The sequence below is a fragment of the Felis catus genome, chromosome A2 (genome assembly GCF_018350175.1).
Source record: "Felis catus isolate Fca126 chromosome A2, F.catus_Fca126_mat1.0, whole genome shotgun sequence".
Taxonomy (NCBI): Eukaryota; Metazoa; Chordata; class Mammalia; order Carnivora; family Felidae; genus Felis; species Felis catus.
Genome location: NC_058369.1, coordinates 114,344,556 through 114,364,742, shown reverse-complemented (window position 1 = coordinate 114,364,742; position 20,187 = coordinate 114,344,556). Strand labels below are relative to the sequence as shown.

Sequence of the window (20,187 nt, the reverse complement as noted above, 5' to 3'; positions counted from 1 at the left end):
CTGTTTTTTGTGCAATCTTGTGTTGCCAGGTCTAATACAGTGCCTGACACACACTACCTGCTCAGCCAGTATTCGTTAATCAGCTTTCTAACCTCTAGAAATCTCTAGTGGGGCTATAGGCCTACGTGTACAATGGTGTAGCAAAGGCTGTCTAAAGTTCCAGGGGATTTTGCAGCTCCCCAACCCGGAATGCCTGGTTTGCAAAGTGAACCCTGTAGAAAATGTTTGGGGAAGCGGCGGAACCCCGCCCCTTTGCAACAGCGAAACAAAACCAGCTCTGAAGTAGCTCTACAATGCTTTTCTGGAGCAGAGACACGGATTGCAACAGAGGCATGTGCTCCAGGGCAGGACCTGGAATAAGCCGTGCAAATATCCGGCGCGCGTAGTCGGGCGTGCCAGCTGGAGGCTGCGCCGGGACTGCCCCCTCATTTCTCCCGCGCGAAACCCGGCCGGACGGCTCCACTCCCTCCCGCCGCTGCAGGGGGGAGCCCGGCGCCCCCGCACCCGCAGCCGCCTGGGGCCGCGCCCGTCTGCTGCCTCCTCTCACGCCGCGGCCGAAGCGAAGTTCACCGGTCGCGAAAGTTTGGTCCGAGACTCGAGCCTCGCAGCCCAGCGCGGCGGCGCCGGGTGGGAGGCGCGGCGAGCTCCCCCGTCCCGGGCGCCAAGTGCGCCCCTCCCCGAGCCCGCCGGAGCTCCCGGCGCAGCGCGCGGGCTGCGCGGCCGCGGGTGTTCTGCTGGCGACGGGCCCGTGGCGAGCCAGGTTCCCGCGGCCGCGTGGTAGCAGGAGGCTGGAGCCCGGGTGGGAAGAATGGAGCTGGCGTCTCGCTCACAGGTGAGGGTCCCGCCGCTACGCGGACGCATCACGGCCTGCCTGCCGTTTGCTCTCGGCTCTCCTCCCCTCTTCGGGGTGGAAACGTGGCCCTGGGCCACCGCGTTGTGGATCTGGCCAGCCTAGCCCCGCGAACGCCGGAGCGGGCGCGGCGTGCAGGTGTGCGCAGGGGGTCGTCGCTGTGCCGCCAGGACTGGAGAGGCTGGGCGTCCCCGCGCGTGGCGCTCGCCTCCCTCCCGGGGGGGTGCCCGGGGGGTCGCAGGCCGGGCCGCTGGGGCCGCGAGCCTGAGGAGTGGACACGTTTCGAGGGAGGTGCAGGCGGGGGTGGAGAGGGGTGTGCGGGGCGCTTTCTGGTGCGCGCCCCCCACTTTCTCCGGGAATTGGCACAGAAATAAGGAAGTTTCAGGCAAGTGAGTTTGGTAGAAAACAGTCAAGGGTCCTGTTCAACTCGGATAATGGGGTGTAATTTACAAGGAATTGCTCTTGTATTTGTTCTAGAACTTTAGTAACTGTTTTCAGGGAATAATTCGTAACCACTTGGAAGGGGAAATGGCAACGTCATGAGGCCAAGTTAAAAAACAAAAAGCCCCAAGATCACAAAGCGTAAACAGCAGGACCCAGTTATGAATTATGGTCCTAACTAGGTTTTAAAAATCTCCATTAACACACACTTGAGAGTACCCCCAAATGTTTCACTGGGTGGTGGGAATGTGAATGTGGCTTCAGTTTCCTGTTTTACTTCTTAAGAGCTTTCCCTTTCTAGTAACGAACATACCTAGTATTTTCAGAGGTAAGTAATGCCAACTTTTTTGAAATGAACTAAAAAGAAAACTTCTAGAAAGGGAAGGAAGCAGCTTGTGAGAGTTGGGGGAGGCTTTGTGTAACGGTTTTTTGTTTGTTTTGTGAGTGCCTTTGACTCACCGTTTCCACTTTACCTTAGACTGGTGGTGTTTTACCTCTTTACCTGGGTGCTGGGACTTGGAGAGAAAGAGAGAGAGAGAGAGAGGCGGGGCCCCAGGCCTTGGCATTGGGAGACTGAAGCGACCCAGCAGCGCCCAGGCTGCCCGAGCAGTCAGTGGTGCCTGAGCGCAGGCTGCTGTCACCTGCCTGAGTCCTGGCGCAAATTAGAGGCAGAGCCACTAATGGTTGGTCCCTTTGGCCATTTAGTGATGTCTGCAAGGTTTCCTGCAAGTAGACATTTGAGAAAAAAAAAAATGTTGTTTATGAGAGGGTATTATTTTTAAATTTCCCCAGTGAGGGGAGGTATTAAAAGTAAGGAAAGGACAGACCTCAAGAGTAAGAAGGACTGAGATAGGGTTAGTTTTTTGCTTTTGTTTTATTTTCCACTGGCCTTGATGATATAATTAGTCTCTTGTGCTTCTAGGAGGCTTTACTTTCTCTAGGATCTCACCCTTTCTAGAAGGAGCCTTGGGCCCTAGGTGAATTTCATCAGAAAATGTATCTTGATAATATAGGATTATGGAAACCTGTTGTTCTGCCCTAACTATACTCCCACCACTTAGATGCATTTGGAAGTGAACATTTTATTGTCAAATAATGAGACTAATTTTTGGTAGCTCTAAAATGTTAAATAAACTATTTACCAGGTGGGGGTAATCCACAAATTATAATCTGACCTATTATGTACCAATTAGGGCAAATTACTTTATGTAAGATGATCAGGTTTTTTTTTTTTTCTTTCCTAAAGACCTAATTGGCATCACAAACTAAGATGTGTGCCGATTTTTCCAGTTGAAATGTTTCTGTTCATCATAATTTAAACATGAGCAGATTATAGTCTCTTTAAATTAGTGGGGAAGTTCTATAGGGTGGGCAGGTGACTGTAGGTGAGAGCACTTAATGAACATTTCAGGCACAGCAAGGTACTAAATTCGAGTGGCTCTACCCTGTCCCCCAACCTTATGAATAAAGCAGTGTGATGAACTGCCTGACGTGGCATTAGAGCACAGTGTGCAGTGGCTTTTAGTCTCACATACACAGTAAATATAATTTCCATCCCTTGGAAAGGGCAGAGCTGGAAGGGGTTCCAGCAAAGCCGCTTACGGCCTGATGTTCTAAGACATTGATTTAAACTGAACTCCCTTCTACTTTCTGCTTTTTTGGCAACCTCACCACTGGGTTAGATTTGATGTTCTCTGACGGGGACCACACCTCCTATGGCTGAAGTCCTGATTGGGCCCATCACTGGGTCTTTATGCTTTTATGTTGAATGACAGGAGTAGTGCCCCAGTAAAGGCAAGGGTGTGGTCCCTTCCTGAGAGCCCTCTGGAGTGCATCTCAAACAGGAGCTGCAGGCTGGGACTGTCGAAGCTTCATAGCAGAAGAACCAGGAGGTTGTGAATGTCAGTGTTGTCCTTTTACTCTCTTCTTGCTCTAGGGTACAGGTTGGACTCTTGGAGAAGGAAACGGAGCTAGATAGTCTCCTAGTCATGCATGCTGTGGAAGGGGTAAAGAGGAATTTCTCTGGTATTGACCTCATAGCTACAAAGTGTAGCCTTAGGATTCTCTGACTCAACATGTGTGCCCAGAGCTTCAGAAGCTGCTCACAGAGAGGGATTGTTGTGACTTCTTGGAAGGACCCCATAACGATTGGCCATTTTAATAGTCCCATATTTAAAAGGCCACTTGTTTTTTGTTTGTTTTGATGTACTTTTGACCATCCCATCCGTAGAACGGAATTCTCATTGATGAGGAGAAATGTCCGCGATCACAGCCATTCTGATCTGGTCAGGTACAAAGAGCAGAAATCCATGAGATAATTGTGACTTAAAACAGTGAATATGATCGTAAATTAATGAAAAACGTCAATAAAGCCATTCAAATAGAATAGTCTAGACATGTTCATCTTAAACTGTTCTTGAGAGTTCTGTTTTACTCTTCAGCACTTTCTCTGACCTACAGTTTAGAATTTTTTATCTCTAAGATAGAATTTGGTTTTTCCAAAGATCTAGATTTATTCACCAAAGTGGAACTGATACACGCCGGTGGAGAAGGGCTAGAGAGAAGAAAATATCAGTAGGACCATTTTCTTTTCTTCTTGGAAGGCAGTGGTTTCTGAATTTATTTTATTTTTTAAGTTTTTAATATTAATTCCACTATAGTTAACATACAGTGTTATATTCATTTCATGTGTACAGGATTGTGATTCAACAGTTCTGTACATTACTCAGCGCTCATCATGATAAGTATACTAATCCCCTTCACCTGTTTCACCCATCCCTCACCCATCTCCCCTCTGGTAACCATCAGTTATCTATTTGAATGTTTTTAAACAGGACCATGCAGAAACATATTTGAAGTATAGCTGAAGTTAATGCTCAGAATACTTGGTCTTTAACAGTGCTAAATGCACCATCTGTATGCGGTGCAAAACATTGTAGAGTCTCACAGTTGGGGGCCAGGGTTTGTGTTCAGGTAGCTCATGACTTGTTTTCTTCCTAATCATCAGCTGATGACAGAGGGCTCCCTGGCTGGGTTAGTCCTATCAGATGTTCTTTGAGCACTTACTATGTGTTTAGTGCCAAGGTCGCTCTGGAACTCCTGGACTCTTCTGCCTTTGTCAGAACTCAGCTGGCTTCAGGGCCTTGGTTTTGGGGATGGGAGAAGACCTTAGGAGTCACCCTTTCCCACCTCCACTCCCCCCCTTGGAAACTATCATTGCCTTTTATCAGATTGAATCTTCACTGAAGTTCGGTGAAGTGGCTTGTATTATCTGGATTTTAAAGATACGGGGAACTGGAGTGATTTGCTCTGGGCAACCCAGCCAGGCAGGAGGCTGGATTCTGTCCTCACTCTTGCCACTGGACTCCCGAGATCCATCTTGGCAAGTGACACAGCTTTCGCTGAAATAATGTTATGAGGATAGAAATCTTTGTCCAGCTTACAGTGCCATTGAGTTACTCAAGGACATGCTAAGTATAATGTATTGTGTAAATATGAGGGGTGGTGAGCACTTTTGAGTTTTCTCATTCCTTTGCTCTTCCCTTTAACTCCAAGGGCTGGGGCATTAGCAGCTGCTCTGGTTCTTCTTTTTCTTTTCTTTTTTTAAGTTTATTTATTTATTTTGAGAGACAGAGGCAGAGAGAGAGAGAGAGATGGAGAGAGAGAGAATCCCAGGCAGGCCCCCTGCACTGTCAGCAGTGTGGAGCCTGATGTGGGTTTCAGCTCACCAACCACGAGATCATGCCCTGAACGAAAATCAAGAGTCAGATGTTTAACCCACTGAGTCACCCAGGCCCTGGGTCTGGTTCTTTTTTAGCAGCTGGCCAGATTAGGCTTTGGACCAGATTCTTTAGGTATAGTGTGTAAAAACGTGGGAATAGGAGTAAGATCCACAAAGCTCTTATATAGGAATGGTACTTAGATGAATTTTTGTACAAGTAATAACATGCTCATAAAAGCTGAAATAAAAACAAACTTGGAACTACTGCTCTACCTTTCCTATTCTCTGGGTGTAATTTTTCTAGATATTTCCCATCTGGTGTTTGCCTGTGTTTAGTCACCATTTTTGCCTAATTTTGTAGTATGATTGCCATTTAAATTCTGCTTTCTTTAGCACTGTCCGTGCTATTTCTGGGGAGCTTGGAGGTCTTTGCAGTTTTCGTTTTTAATGACTGCAGTGTTTCATTGAAGTGTGTATTTTATGTATTTTTCTGTTGAAAAATTTTTCTTTATTAAAAGAAGAAACTTTGCAATACCACAGCGGTGGTGCATACCTAAGCCTTGTGTTAGAGTCCATGCTGTTGTTGTTGTTGTTTTTTTTTCTTTAGTTTTATTTATTTTGAAAGCAAGAAAGCATGAGTGGGGGAGGGGCAGAGAGAGGAGAGAGAGAGAATCCCATGCAGGCTCCACACCATCAACACAAAGCCTGAAGTGGGGCTCAAATCCACGAACAGGAACAACATGACCTGAGCAAAGTCAGATGCTCAACCAGCTGGGCCACCTAGGAGCCCGAGTCCATGCTGGTTTTTTTTTTCTTTCTTAAATGTTTGTTGTTGAGAGAGACCGAGTGCAAGTGGGGGAGGGGCAGAGAGAGAGGGAGGCAGAATCAAACAGGCTCCAGGCTCTGAGCTGTCAGCACAGAGCCGGAAGTGGGGCTCCAACTCAAAAACTGTGCAATCCTGACCTGAGCCCATGGAGGCTTAACTGACTGGGCCACCGAGGTGCCCCCATGCTGTTTTTAATTACCGTTTCTTTATCATGTACTTACTGCCTCCTGAAAGGAATGTGCCTGATTTGCAGTGGATGGGAGTTTCCAACAAGTTTTCCTAAGGCATTGCCCCCTTTATTACTAGCCAAGAGAAAGCCAGTGTGTTTGCTCAGGTTGGAACCAGGGCTCCTGATAATTAGATGGAAACATTGTTTTCTTCCTGAATGTAGAGCACCTCCCCTATGTTTTTAGTTTGGGAGACTGCAGAGAGTAGTGGTAGAGGTCTGTTCCTCACCACCTAGGAAACCAAGAAGATCCGAGAATGTGCTAATGGATGACGGCCTCAGTGCCTGTGGACTGGGCTATGCTGGAGTTTGTGCAGGTCAGTCATGTTGATGTGGAAGGACAGCGATACCCTGCTCTGAGCCCCTTGCCTCTGTGGCACCGGCCCATTTTTAAAAAGAGTTGCCCTCTTTTGTTTATTTCAGTTATAAGTCCTCTCCTAGGTGTCTGAAAGTGTTTACTGAAGGTTGGATGTCCAAAGGTAAAACAGTGGCTCCATAATAAGGGGTTTCAAAGAGCTAAGAAAAATGTATTTCTGGATCTGTGTGCACGCATACAGACTGGGTGCAGTTTGTAAAACTTTACCAGACGGTACGCTTAAGGTATATGCACTTTATGTCACTTAAAATGTTTAAAAATAGCCACCCAGGTGTGTGGGTGATAACTTCCCAGGTGTCTTGTGCCCCCCCCCCCCCCGCTGGTCGTACTGATGTCCTCAGCACTGGGTATGGTCCAGGGATCCCTTCCCCCAGACCCCAGGCCCTCCATAGCAGCCGCACAGCTGTGTGGGCAGCCCCCCATGTGTAAGCCTCTGCTGCAGGAGGGTCCTGTGTACCTAGAGAGTGCCTTGCAGTTATGATTGAGCTCTGGCATCCAGGTCTTCTGGCACAGAGCCTGGCGTGGCAGGCCTCTTCCTCTGTCAGGAGGGCCTTAGGATTTACCCCAGGGTAGTGGCTGGTGACTCTGAATCACGTGGCAGGCCGAAATGATAATTATCCTGATGTGTGAAGGGTCTGGCATATAGCAGGGGTTAAATATTTGTTGAATTGTACAAAAAAAAAACAACAAAAAACGCTGATGGTTTAGAGCTGCCACTGTGTAGGGAGTGGAAGTAACAGTTAGGACAGACTGGAACATCCTTTAGCAGGGCTTCTCAAATGTTTCTGTTGCGCTAAAAGCGGAGAGGCCCAGAGGCCTGCCCCAGAGGCCTGGAGGTATAGCAGCCAGCCTTGTCTGTGCAGGGGATTTTTTCACCCATCTTCAGTTTTACCCAGTTTTATTTTTAAAAGTTAGGCCTGTTTTGCATTATGTTCCATATACATATATATATAGCTTATTTATTTTGAGAGAGAGAACATGAGCAGGGGAAGGGCAGAGAGAGAGGGAGACAGGATCCCGAGCAGGCTCTGTGCTGTCAGCGCAGGGCTCAGCTCGGGGCTCCATCTCCTGAACCATGAGATTGTGACCTGAGTGGAAATCAAGAGTCGCACGAAATTAACCGAAATTAACTGAGCCACTCAGGCGCCCCTCCATAATATATTTTTATTTATTTTAACACGGAAAGGATATTTAAGATTACTCTCCTGGGAAGAAAATTCCCTTCCCCTGCCCCACCTGTGATAGTGAAAGCCTCCCAGCCCTCCCTGAGTTCATGAGTTTGACAAGCAGGGTGAGTGTAAAATTTAGAGCATACCGGTAACAAATCCTGAAATAGAAAAGATACCTCCCTGCCCGCTCCCCCACCCCATAATATCTTTTTATTTAAAGCTCCATGACTCGGAGGGTAATTAAATGAAAACAAAACAAAACACTTCAGTTGATACTGATATAAATGCCTAAGCATATATTTTTTTTTAATGCAAAACGTCTAATGCCTCTATTTTGTTCTCCATTAGCACTGGCTTAAAATGGAAAGTTAAGAAAAATTAAAGTGCCTTTAAAATTACTGCTTATTCTTAATTCTCTCTTTTATTTTTTTTCCTGACAGTTGGTCCCAGGCATTTTTTATTGGGGGATTTTTTTAATTAAAATAATTGAAGGCAGCGGGGGGCCTTGTGGTGGGGGGTTCTTACAAAACACTGCCCTTAATGGACTTAAAACAAAGCCTCCATCATTTTGTTTTCCCGCAAGGCCAGCTTCAACATCTCACTGAAAAGAGCCCCTAGTCCTCAGGCCAACCTTCATTGTTACTAGTGTATCCTCTTCCTCCCGGCCGTGGTTGGGACCAGAAAGGACGCGCTCCTAGGGAGTGTGTGCATTCACTGTGGCACAAGGTCAGGAGCTAAGTAGGGTCAGCAGCCCATAGGCCGCGTCTCAAAGATTGGGCGCATTCCCCTTCCCACTCTGCCAGCAGGGCCGAAGTGTGTCAAGAGGACCCCTGTGTTAAGGCTTTCAGGGCTGGGCTGTGGGACGAAGATCCCTCCCCCAGGCCCCTGTCACTGTCAGGGTCTGTTCCCTGCTTGTTTGGAGTGAGTGTGGGGTCCACCTGCCTCCTCCAGGCAGTCACCTCCTGCCTGGCTGTTCTCCACGCTCTTGCTTCCCCGTCGGTCTGCCTTCAGGCTGACTCTGCCCTGCAGTTGTGGGGGCTGCCACCAGTGGTCCTTCCTAACCGTACCCCTCACCGCTGGGTCATTTGCCCTCCTGGACTTATTTCCCGGGTAGTCCTATTTCTCTCACCACATTGAAACAGCTTGAAGATTGTTTCACCCTACGGTACATGACTCACCCTTCATGGGACTCCTTAGCATGATACCGTGCTGACACGCTCTTGAGTAATACACTGGGCAGTAATACACCCTTTAGTAACTCTCGGTAACGAACGTGGACCCAGCATCTTCACAGAATGCTGTTCGGCCATAGTTGGGAGGCCGTCAGGGCTCTGTACAATTGATCAGGTTCCTTCCTTCTGGATAAAGGAGAGGGATGCATTTTCCTGGCTCTCCTAACAGGCAAGACTGTTTGACCTGCTTTGGCCCATCAAATGTGAGAAGGGTTGTGTGTCACTTCTGGGTGGAATTTTCTAAATGCCAGTGCGTCATTTGCCACGTCTCCTTCCCTCCGCTTCTGCATCTGCCAGCGTTCCAGGTAGCGGTAGCTGTGTCAGCCCAGGTCCCGTGTGAGGACAGTGCGGAAGAGTGTGGAATGGTGCACCTGGCTTGCCCGGGATGAACGTGTCATCAACAGGAGAGAAGCTTTTTTTTGTTTCAACCCTTTAAGACTTGGTATTGTTTCTTCCTGCTTGGTAACCCGGCATGTCCTGACACACAAAGGCTCTCCTATCTTAGCTGTTGGATTTGCTCTGTGGTGTTCATCAGAGTGAACTGGGGTTGTCGTGGTAATAGAAATACCTGGGCTTCTTTTCAATTGTTAGTTTAACGGGCTGAGGTGGGTGCTCCTGGTATTAAGGGGTTTGGAGTGCAGGGACAGTATAAGTGCCCTGTGGTGGGCAGGAGAGCCCATTGGAAGCCATAGTCATTCTGTCCAGAATGCCCGTAGCACCTTGTTGAAAAACACTGGAGAGCAGACTTGTCCAGTGTGATAACTGGTCTTGTAGAGTCTAGTGAAATCTTGACATTGGCTTCATATTTCCAGTCTGCTGACTTTTCTGGAAAAGGAAATTAACCAGCTCTTCCCAAGTGGTTTGGCTGCTTCCCTCCCGGGACCTCTGCCAAAACTCCATTTCCTCTGTTACCCAATGGCTCCTCTAAGCCCTCGCACATACGTGTCTGTAAGTTTCTCTTCACTTGTAATTTCTTTCTTCAAAATAATGTTGCTGATTTTTTTTTTTTTTTGCCTATTATTTCATTGTGGTAAAGTATGCATTAGCATGGCATTGACTATTTCAGCCATTTTAAGTGTATAATTCGTTGGCCAGAAACACAGTCACGTTGTTGTACAGCCATCACCAGTGTCCATCTCCAGAGCTTGTTCATGATCCTAAACTGAAACTCTGTGCCCGTTGAACACTGACTCCCCATTCTCACCCTCCCCCTTGTCCCACCACCATTGGTAACCTTTCTACTTTTCTGTCTCTATGAATTTGACTATGCTAGGTACCACAAGTAAGTGGAATCATAGATACTTGTCTTGTTGGGTCTTATTTCACTCAACATAATGTTTTCAGTTCATCCATGCTGTATGTCAGAATTTCATTCCTGTTTAAGGCTGAGTAATAATACTTTGCATGTGTATACCATATTTTGTTTATTCATTCACCCATCCGTGACGGTTGGGCTGCTTCCACCATTTGGCTATTGTGATTAATGCTACTATATACATTGGTATAAAATAACTGTTTGAGTCTCTGATTTCACTATTTTTCATACAAAGACCAAAAGTGGGATTACTGGGTTATATGGTAATTCAGTGTCGGAGTTTTTGAAAAGCTACCATATTTTTGCCATTGCCATAGAAGCTGCATTGCTTCACCTCCTCACCAACATTGCACATAAGTTCCACTTTCTCTACGTATATATCAACACTTAATTTCTGCTTTTTTCGAGTAACAGCCATCCTAATGGATGTGATGTGGCATCTCATGGTGCTTTTGGTTTGTATTTCCCTAATGGTTAGTGTTTTGAAGCATCTTTTCACATGCTTCCTGGCCATCAGCTTGTTTTTGGAGAAATATCTTTTTAAGTCCTTTGCTCTTTTAAATTGGGTTTTGCTGTTGTCTTTCAGCTATAGGAGTTTTCTTTGTATTCTGGATATTAATCCGTTATCAGATACATGATTTGCAAGTATTTTCTCCCATTCTGCAGGTTACCCTTTTCAATCTCTTGATAGTGTCTTTCGATGTATAGAAGTTTTTTATTTTGCCAAAGTGCAGTTTATCTACTTTTTTTTTTTCCTGTTGTTGCCTCTACCTTTCGTGTCACATACATGAAATCATTGCCAAGTCCAATGTCGTGAACCTTTTCCTTTATATTTCCTGCTAAGTTTTAGAGTTTTAGCTCCTACGTTTTAGGTCTTGGACACATTTGGGTTTTTTTGTAGGTTGTTGTGTTAAGATAGAGATCCAGCTTCATTCTTTTGGGTGTGGATATGCAGTTTTCCCAGCATCATTTCTTGAGAAGATTCTCCTTTCTCCATTGAATAGTCTTGGTACTTTGTCAAAAATCATTTGACCACCATATATGTGAAGGTTTATTTCCGGGCTGTCTGTTCTATTGCACTGTCTTTACACTAGGACCACACTGTTTGAATAACTTTGTAGTAAGTACTGAAATCAGTAAGTGTAAGTCCTCTAACATGGTTCTGTTTTTGTATGTATGTTAGGTATTTTTTAAAGATTTTAAGTAATCTCTACACTGAATGTGGGGCTCTAATTTACAACCCCTAGATCAAGAGTCGCATGCTCCAGTGACCGAGCCCACTAGGGGCCTTTGGTTCTTCTTTTTAAAGATTTGTTTTGGTTATTCTGAGTCCCTTGAGATTCCACATGAGTTTTAGGAGGGGCTTTCTCCTGCAAACAAATATTGCTGGGATTTGATAGAACTGCATTGCATCTGTAGATAGCCTTGGGTAGTATTGTCACCTTCACAGTATTAAGTGTTCCAATCCATGAATGTGTGATGTGTTTTCATCTGTTTCTGCCTTCTTTAATTTGTCTCAGTGATGTTTTTCACTGTAGTTTTCAGGGTAGTCTTCCTGCCTGTTGCTTCGGGTAATTCTAAGTGTTGCATTCTTTTTGATGCTATGGTAAATGGAATTGTTTTTTTAATTTCCTTTTCAGATTGTTCATTGTTAGTGTGTAGAGATGCAACTGATTTTTGTGTGTTGATTTTGTACCCTGCACCATTACTGAATTAGCTAATAGGGCCCACGGGTTTTATGGAATCTTTAGGCTTTTCTGTATATATGATTATGTCACCTGCGAACATAATTTTACTGCTGCTTTTCCAATTTGGATGCCTTTTATTTCTTGTATAATAGCTCTGGCTAGAGCTTCAGATACTATGTTGAATAGAAGTAGTGAAAGTGGGCATCCTTGTCTTGTTGCTGATCTTAAGGGAAAGCTTTCAGTTTTTCACCATTATGATGTTATCTGTTTATCCATATATGTCCTTTATTATGTTGAAGTTTCCTTCCATTCTTTGTTGATTAATTTTTTTGGTTTGGTTTGGTTTTACCCTGAAAGGGTGGTGAATTACGTCACATGCTTTTTTTGCATCTGTGGAGATGATCATGTGTTTTGTTTTCTTTTATTATGTTAATAATAGTGTATTACATTGGCTGGTTTTATACGTTGAACCGTCTTGCACACCAGAAACATGTCTCACTCAGTCATCTTGTGTAATCCTTTTTTTTTTTTTTTCCTACGCTACTGCATTAGGCTTGTTAGTATTTTGTTGAGGATTTTTGCATTGATATTCACAAGGGGTATTGCTCTGTGCTTTTCTTGTAGGGTCTTTGGCTTTGTTGTGAGGGTAATACTGGCCTCATGGAATGAGTAAAGAAGTGCTCTCTCCAATTTTTTGGAAGAGTTTGAGAAGGGTTGGTGTTTAACTTTTAAGTATTTTATTCACCAGTGAAGCCATCTGGGTCATGGGATTTACTTTGTTGGGGGGCTTTTGATTACCAATTCAAATCCTTAGTGGTGAGAAGTCTATTCAGATTTTCTATTCATGAATCAGTCTTGGAAGGTTGTGTGTTTCTAGGAGTCTGTCCATTTTATCTAGCTAACCTAGTTTGTTGGCATTCAGTTGTTCATAGGACTCTTTTATTAGCCTTTTTATTTCTGTAAAATTGGTAGTAATAACCCCACTTTATTTCAGTAATTTGTATCTTTTTTTCATCATGGGTCTAGCTAAAAGTTTGTCAATCTTGATATTTTCAGAACACCAGCTTTTGGTTTTGTGGCTATTTCTCTATTGGTTTTCTATTCTCTATTTGTAACTGCTGTAATCTTTATTATTTCCTGCCTTCTCTTATCTTTGGATTTAGTTGGCTATACTTTTTCTAGTTCCTTTTATGGTGTAAAATTAGTTTGTTGGTGGGGCACCTGGGTGGCTCAGCTCATGATCTCACGGTTTGTGAGTTCGAGCCCCATGTTGGGCTCTGTGCTGACAGCTCAGAGCCTGGAGCCTGCTTCAGATTTTGTGTCTCCCTCTCTCGCTGCTCTTCCCCTGCTCACATGCTGTCTGTCTCTCTCAAAAATAAATAAAGATTAAAATTAGTTTGTTGGCTTGAGATCTTTTTTAACATAAGTGTTTACAACTTTAAATTTCCCTTTTAGCTTTGCTTTCTCTGCAGACCGTAAGTTTTGGTGTATTGTTTTCATTTTCACTTGTTTGAAAGTGTTTTCTAACTTCCATTGTGATTGTTTCTTCTTTGGAGTAACTCATTGGTTATTTAAGGGTGTGGTGTTTAATTTTTACATATTTGTGAGTTCTAGTCTTCCTTCTGTTACTGATTTCTGGTTCTATTCCATTCTGATCAACAAAGACAGTTTGTATGACTTCAGATGTTTTAAATTTATTCTGACTTATTTTGTGGCCTAACATATGGTCTGTCCTGGGGAGTTTTCTGTGCGACCTTGAGGAAAATGTATATTCTGTGTTGGTTGGAGTGTTCTATATATGTCTGTTAGCTCAAATTGGTTTATCGTATTGCTCAATTCCTCTCTTTCCTTATTGATCTTCTGTTTTACTGTATCCATTATTGAAACTGGGGTATTGAAGTCTCCAACTATTATTGTAGAACTGTCTCTCCTTTCATTTCTGTTAGCATTTGCTTCATATGTTTTGGAGCTCTGAAGTTTTGTGCATGCATATTTTTAATTGTTATGGCTTGTTGGTGAATTGATCTTTTTAACAATATGCCCTTGTAATATTTTTTGACTCAATGTCTACTTTGTCTGACACTGGAATAGTCATTACATGTCTCTTTCTCTTTGGGTTACTATTTGCATTGAATATCTTTTGTGTCCTTTCACTTTTCAGCCTAAATGTCTTTTTAGGCATGAAGTGAGTCTCTTACAGATAGTGTACATTTGGATACCAGTTTTGTTTTTTAATTCTTCCTTCCTGTGTCTTTTGATTGTAGAGTCTAATCTGTTTGCATTTATTTTTTTTTAACCTTTTTTAAAAGTTTATTTATTTACTTAGAGAGCGAGTGGGGGATGGACAGAGAGAGGGTGAGAGAATCCCAGATAGGCTCCACACTGTCAGCATAGAGCCCAGTGTGGGGCTCAAACCCATGAATTGGCAAGATCATGACCTGAGCTGAAATCAAGAGTTGAATGCTTAACCAGCTGAGCCATCCAGTCTCCCTAATCTGTTTGCATTTAAAATGGTCACTCATAGGGAAGGACTTGTACCATTTTGTTTTCTTTTGTTCTCTTTTTTTTTTTTTAATTGCTTTTTTGCCCCTTGTTTCCTCTGTTAGTGCCTACTTTTGTGTTTTGTTGATTTCTTTGTAATGGTGTATTTTGATTCCCCTTTCATTTTCTTTTGTGTGTATTCTATAGATTTTTTTTTCCTCTGTGTTATCATAGGGGTTACATATAGCGTTCTCTAATTAAAATAATTTGATTGCTACCAATTTGTCATTGGCATACAAAACCTCTACTCCTATACAGCTCTGCCCCCTCTTTTATTGATGTCACCGATTACATCTTTATGCTTTGTGCACCACTAACAGATTCATAGGTGCATTTTTATACTGTAGAAAAGAAAAAGTGGGGTTACAGATTGAATTTACATTAATACCAGTATTTATATTTTACTTGAAAACTTTATATTTCATATGGCTTTGAGTTACCCTCTGGTTCCCTTTCATTTCATCTCAGAGGACTCCCTTTAGGCTTTCTTGTTAGGCAAGTCTGGTACTAATGAACTCCCTCAGCTTTTGTTTATTTGGTAATGTCTTCATTTCTCCCTCATTTTTGAAGGACACTTTTGCCAGATACAGAGTTCTTAGTTGACAGAACTAAGTTTTTTCCTTCAGTGCTTTAAACACGTCATCCCACTGTCTCCTGACCTTCAAGATTTCTGCTGAGCAATCAGCTGATTATCTTGTGGAGGACTCCTTATATGTAATGAGTTGCTTTTTTCTGGCTGCTTTCAGTATTCTGTCTTTGTCTTTTTGTTTAAGTTTATTTTATTTATTTTGAAAGCACCAGTGGGGGAGGGGCAGAGAAGGAGAGAGAGAATCCCAAGCAGGCTCTGAGCAGAGCCTGACACGGGGCTTGAACTCAGAAACTGTGAGATCATGACCTGAGCCGAAGTCGGATGCTTAACTGGCTGAGCCACCCAAGTGCCCCGCACATTTTTTGATTGGATGGTTTTTGTTGCTGCATTGTAGGAGATCTTTATCTATTCTCAGTGCTAGAGCCTTACTGCTTACATGATTTGCAGCTATTACCCCATTCCGTAGGTTGCTTTTCACTCTCTTAATAATGTCCTTTGATACATAGATGTTTTTACTTTTGATGAAGTCCATCTTTACCAGTTTATTTTTCTTTTGTTACTCATGTTTTTGGTGTCCTCTTAAGTTCAGGTTTTTTTTGATTGAATTAAATACTGAATACTAACTAATACGTAGTTATTTTATTGAAAAATTGCATTTGCTTGGGATGTCTTTTGTAGGGGTATTAACAAGTTGTGTGCCCTTTAGTAAGTAGGCTGAACTTTGCTGCCTTTTGGAATGAGGGGAGGTCCTCCAACTGATGGATGACATCTCACACTTTGGTAATCCTTGACTTTATGATCCTCTTAGCTATTAATAGTTCATATACTCCTGTCACTCTGAGTTTAACCGTATTTTCTGGAAGTCTTTGAATCTCACTGTATGTATGTATGTTTGTTTGTTTTTTTTTAACTACCCTGTTTTAGATGTATATGACCAAATTTCTGTTTCGAAACCTGAATCCCATTTGTTCTCTCCTTAGTTCTGTGTGAGGGTGTTTGTCCAGGCGTACTCTCCCCTTCGTCGAGGGTGCCCTTAAATGACACAGTTGCTGGTTGAGAAGGACACTTGTCTTAACTTCTCTTAACTTCTGTTGCTTTCATCACTTAGGGAGGTTGAAGACTTTTAAAATAACGTTTTTAGCCTCTTCTCTGTTCCTTTTTAGTGGATTTTCTTTGTTTTACCTATTTTATCTGTGTGACTCTTGGAACATACCATTTTGTATGAGCTTCTCCGTAACATTAGTAATTTGTCTACTTGTGGCACATCTTTTCTCCCAACTTTTTTTCCTTTGCAACATTTTTCTTTTTAGAAGTTTAAAACTGTTAAGTGGTCCATGATCCTACTCTTCCAGTTTTTAAAATTTATTTTTATATTCTTTTTTTTTCCTTTTTTTTCTTTTTGTTTATGTTTTAATTTTATTTTTGAGAGCGAGAGACAGAGTGTGAGTGGGGGAGGGGGAGAGAGAGAGGGAGATACAGAATCTGAAGCAGGCTCCAGGCTCCAGGCTGTCAGCACAGAGCCCGATGTGGGGCTCGAACTCACGGATGGTGAGATCATGACCTGAGCCAGAGTTGGACGCCCAACTGATTGAGCCACCCAGGTGCCCCTTTATATTTTTATTTTAAAGAGAGAGTGAGCACACAGGCAGGAGAGAGGGGCAGAGGGAGAGAGAGAATCCCAAGTAGGCTCCACTCTCAGCACAGAGCCCGATGTGGGGCTCTGGGACCCACGACCTGGGATCATGACCTGAGCTGAAATTAGGAGTTGGATGCTCAACAGACAGAGCCACCCAGGTGCCCTCTTTTCCATTTTGATCTGCTTAACATGTGTGCTTAAAGTCTCCCCCATTCCGAGGCCAGCTGTGTGTTCACATTACATATATTCTCCTTTGTGGTATCGAGAGAGAAGCAAAATAGACTGGGTTATTCTTCTCAGATAGGCAGTTTTGCCATCATCAGTGACTGACATCATCTTTTCCCCATTGATGTGTGGTGTTCTTCTTACCAAATCTTAATTCTATGTGCTAGGATCCAAGTCTAGGAAATCTGTAGGTCTACACTGTTTCTACATAATTTTCTTCCTTTTTCCTGACTAAGGCTTAATTTATATACAATGAAATTAATCGTTTTTATTCAGTTCTATGGATTTTTGTGTAATCACTGCCACAATTGATTTTATCATCTCTCAAAAGTTTCCTCTGACCTCTAGCCTCAGGCAGCCATTGATCTGTGTTCTGTTTCTATAGTTTTGCCTTTTCCAAAATGTCACATAAGTGGAATCAGACAATATGTAGCCTTTTTCACTGGGCCTAATGCATTTGAGGTTTATCCATATGGCGTCTATCAGTAACTTACTCTTTTTTTATTGCTGGCAGTATTCCATGGTATTTCTGTCCCCCGTTTTGTTTATCCATTTCTACCTGATTTGGATTTGTTATGGGTTTGGGAATAAAATTGCTGATTACAAGTGTTTTGCAAACCTATGTTTTCATCTCATTTGGGTAAACACCTAGGAGCAGGAATGCTATCATGTGCTAAGAGTGTTTAATTTCATAAGAAGCTGCTAAATAGTTTTTCCAAAGCGGCCCTACCGTTTGGTATTTCCATCCCCCACTTATGAGAGTGCCGGGTGCCCTGCATCCTTGTCAGTCAGTGAATTGCTGCTGAGCTGCACAGAAAGATGACAATCCTTGGGCCTGATGTTGTGTTCCATTGCTGAACTGGTCACACATAGGAAGGATGTCCCGTTGAACCTTTTATCGGGTGCATTGCGTAGAAATCTTGATTTCTTTGTCGAGTCTGTTAAATAGCATTTTTTATTGAAGACACTTGAGTATCTTATGAAGATTTTTGCTAAATCCTAGAGCTTGTGACTGAAACTCTTCATGCCTTTTGAAGTTAGGCAGCAAGAAACAGAGCCCTGAATGCCCCAAGAATGCCTACTGGTGTTTGCTTTTTTGAAAGCGTGTTCTTTCCTTTTGTTCCCAATTGGTAATTACAGTGCCCTAATGGTACCTCTGGAGCAGATGCAGAAGTCTTAGATGAAGAGGGAGGAATTGGGCCGACATAGGCTTTGCATGGGGCGGGGGCCGAGGGTTGGGGGGTGCTGCCGCTACAGCCCGGGGCTGATGCAGTTGTGGCCAGAAGAAATTTACTCGTATTGCCAGCCTTTCCAGCCTTTCCATTCCTTACGGATGCTTCTGTTAAATCATTACATGGGATGCGCTTCCTTCTTTCACCTTTTATGTTAAAACAGGCTTCTGGGGGCGCCTAGGTGGCTTACTTGGTTAAGCATCTGACTCGTAGTTTCAGCCCAGGTCATGATCTCCTGGTTCCTGGGATCTAGTCCCGTGTTGGACTCAGAGTTGAGTGAGGAGTCTGCTTGAGATTCTCTCTCTCCCCTTCTCCGTGCCCCTCTCCAGCTGTCTCTCAAAATAAATGAATTTAACAACAACAACAAAATAAGCTTCTGAGCCAGTGGAGCTCTCTGATTCATAGAACGGTGGTAAGTCAAACGGAAGCTAACTGGAACCAGTCACGATCCTTCATTGCCACTTTAGGGACTAAACTCCCTAAAATCTAACACACTTTATGCTTCTCCAGTTACAAGTTTTTTTTGGTGTATTGGTTGTGATGGCTTAACAAAAGTATCTTTGAAAAGAAAGATAAGGGTGCCAAATACTGTTAAATTTACCTCCTGAAGAAAAGTTTTAATTTTTCTGCCAAGAACCATGTCAGGCTTTGTGAGGAGCTTCTCAGCATAAATGTGGCAGTGTTTTTTTTGTTTGTTTTGTTTTTTGTTTTGCTGTTGTTACTAGAACTCTTTCTGTGTCTGCCCGAATGCTGAGACCATTTCAGGGTTCCACACGGACGTAGTTATTGTAATAATTCTAAGTGCCAGTTTCATATAAGAATGTCTTGTAGCAATACATATTATTTTATGAAAAATCTCCAGCCTTGAGGACACCTCTTTAATATTCATATGATGAAATGGGAAGTACAGGTAAAGTACATTTGCATCCTCAAGTTCAGTGATGGGCAGGTTATCTCAGGGCGGAGGTCTAGTAGGTATTGGGACTATATGCCAAGGATCCAAAGGACTGCAAAGGAATCTGAAACTCGATTGTCGTTGGTGGTTATTGTTGGTAGTGGTGTTGGTGGTATAAGTTGGAAACTATTTTGTGTGTTGTAGATAAAGCAAGTGGGTACGTACATGAGAAATACTGAGAGTTGGAGGTTTTTTTAAAATAAAAAGTTCTAAGTATTTATTTTTGAGAGAGACAATGAGAACATGAGCGAGGGAGGGGCAGAGAGAGGGAGAATCCTGAGCAGGCTCTGCACGGGGCTCGAACTCACAAATCCAGAGATCATGACCTGAGCCAAAAATAAGAGTTGGATGCTTAACTGAGCCACCCAGGTGCCCTGAGAGTTGGAGTTTTCATTGTGGGGGAAGGGAGATAATAATGGGGGAGTTGCTGTACTGGATTTGAGTTCAAGGTGTCATTATGAACATGTGATTTGGGATATTTAAAATATCCTTGCTCTGTCCTGGCAAAGAGCTTAGAAGCAGTGATAACTTCACCAGCAAGGAGCACACCGAGTTGTCAGATCTGATTTCTAAATGCCAGTGCACCTTGGAGAAATGGCTGATCCGAGGTCTGGGCAGGGAAAGTATAAGGCTCACTTGGCACAGTTGTGCCTCAAAGGAAGGAGGTGCCCACAGACTATTAGGGTTGTGTCAAAAGGACATAGAAACTCTCTTGAAGGAGCTCCCCCAGTGGCCAAATTTAGGACAATTTGAGCATCAGAAATAATGGTGACAGTAGTGGATTATATAACACGTTGAATAAAAAAAAATTCCATGCATCTACATGGGAGGGAGAGAAGGGGAAAGAGGGGGAGACAGCAAGAGACAGAATCTTGTGTTCCAGAAGAGTGCCAGCTAGTATATAAAGGATGAATCAAATTTGAAAATGACCTTTTTGCAACCCCTAGTGTGTAGTAATTGATTCAGGTAAGACTTATCAATGGTTGCTGAAACTACTGAGTGAATTGTTATCAGGGGAAGGATATCCACAGAATGTCAACTATCACCCTACTTATTTCTCACTAAGTAAAAAGGGGAAGAGGTATTTTTGCTAAGGAGAAATCTGGCACGTCCTACCCCCACCTGTTGATCAGAGAGCATCACCACTAAAAAAACAGACAGCCAG

General features: G+C 43.3%; 1 protein-coding gene across 4 annotated transcripts in view; it reads left to right on the top strand.

The window, feature by feature from the left end:
- The first annotated feature begins 405 nt into the window (after window positions 1-405).
- CDCA7L (cell division cycle associated 7 like) overlaps window positions 406-20,187 on the top strand; it is a 38,896-nt gene continuing 19,114 nt past the window's right edge. Inside the window, exon 1 of one of the 4 annotated variants that reach the window (XM_023250433.2) lies at window positions 406-832. In XM_023250433.2, coding sequence (XP_023106201.1) covers window positions 809-832 — 24 coding nt within the window. In that variant the 5' untranslated portion in view covers window positions 406-808. Of the gene's footprint in view, window positions 833-6,249; window positions 6,382-20,187 lie in introns of those variants that run through there. The other 3 variants (XM_019825597.3, XM_019825596.3, XM_023250432.2) reach the window with 3 other exon arrangements.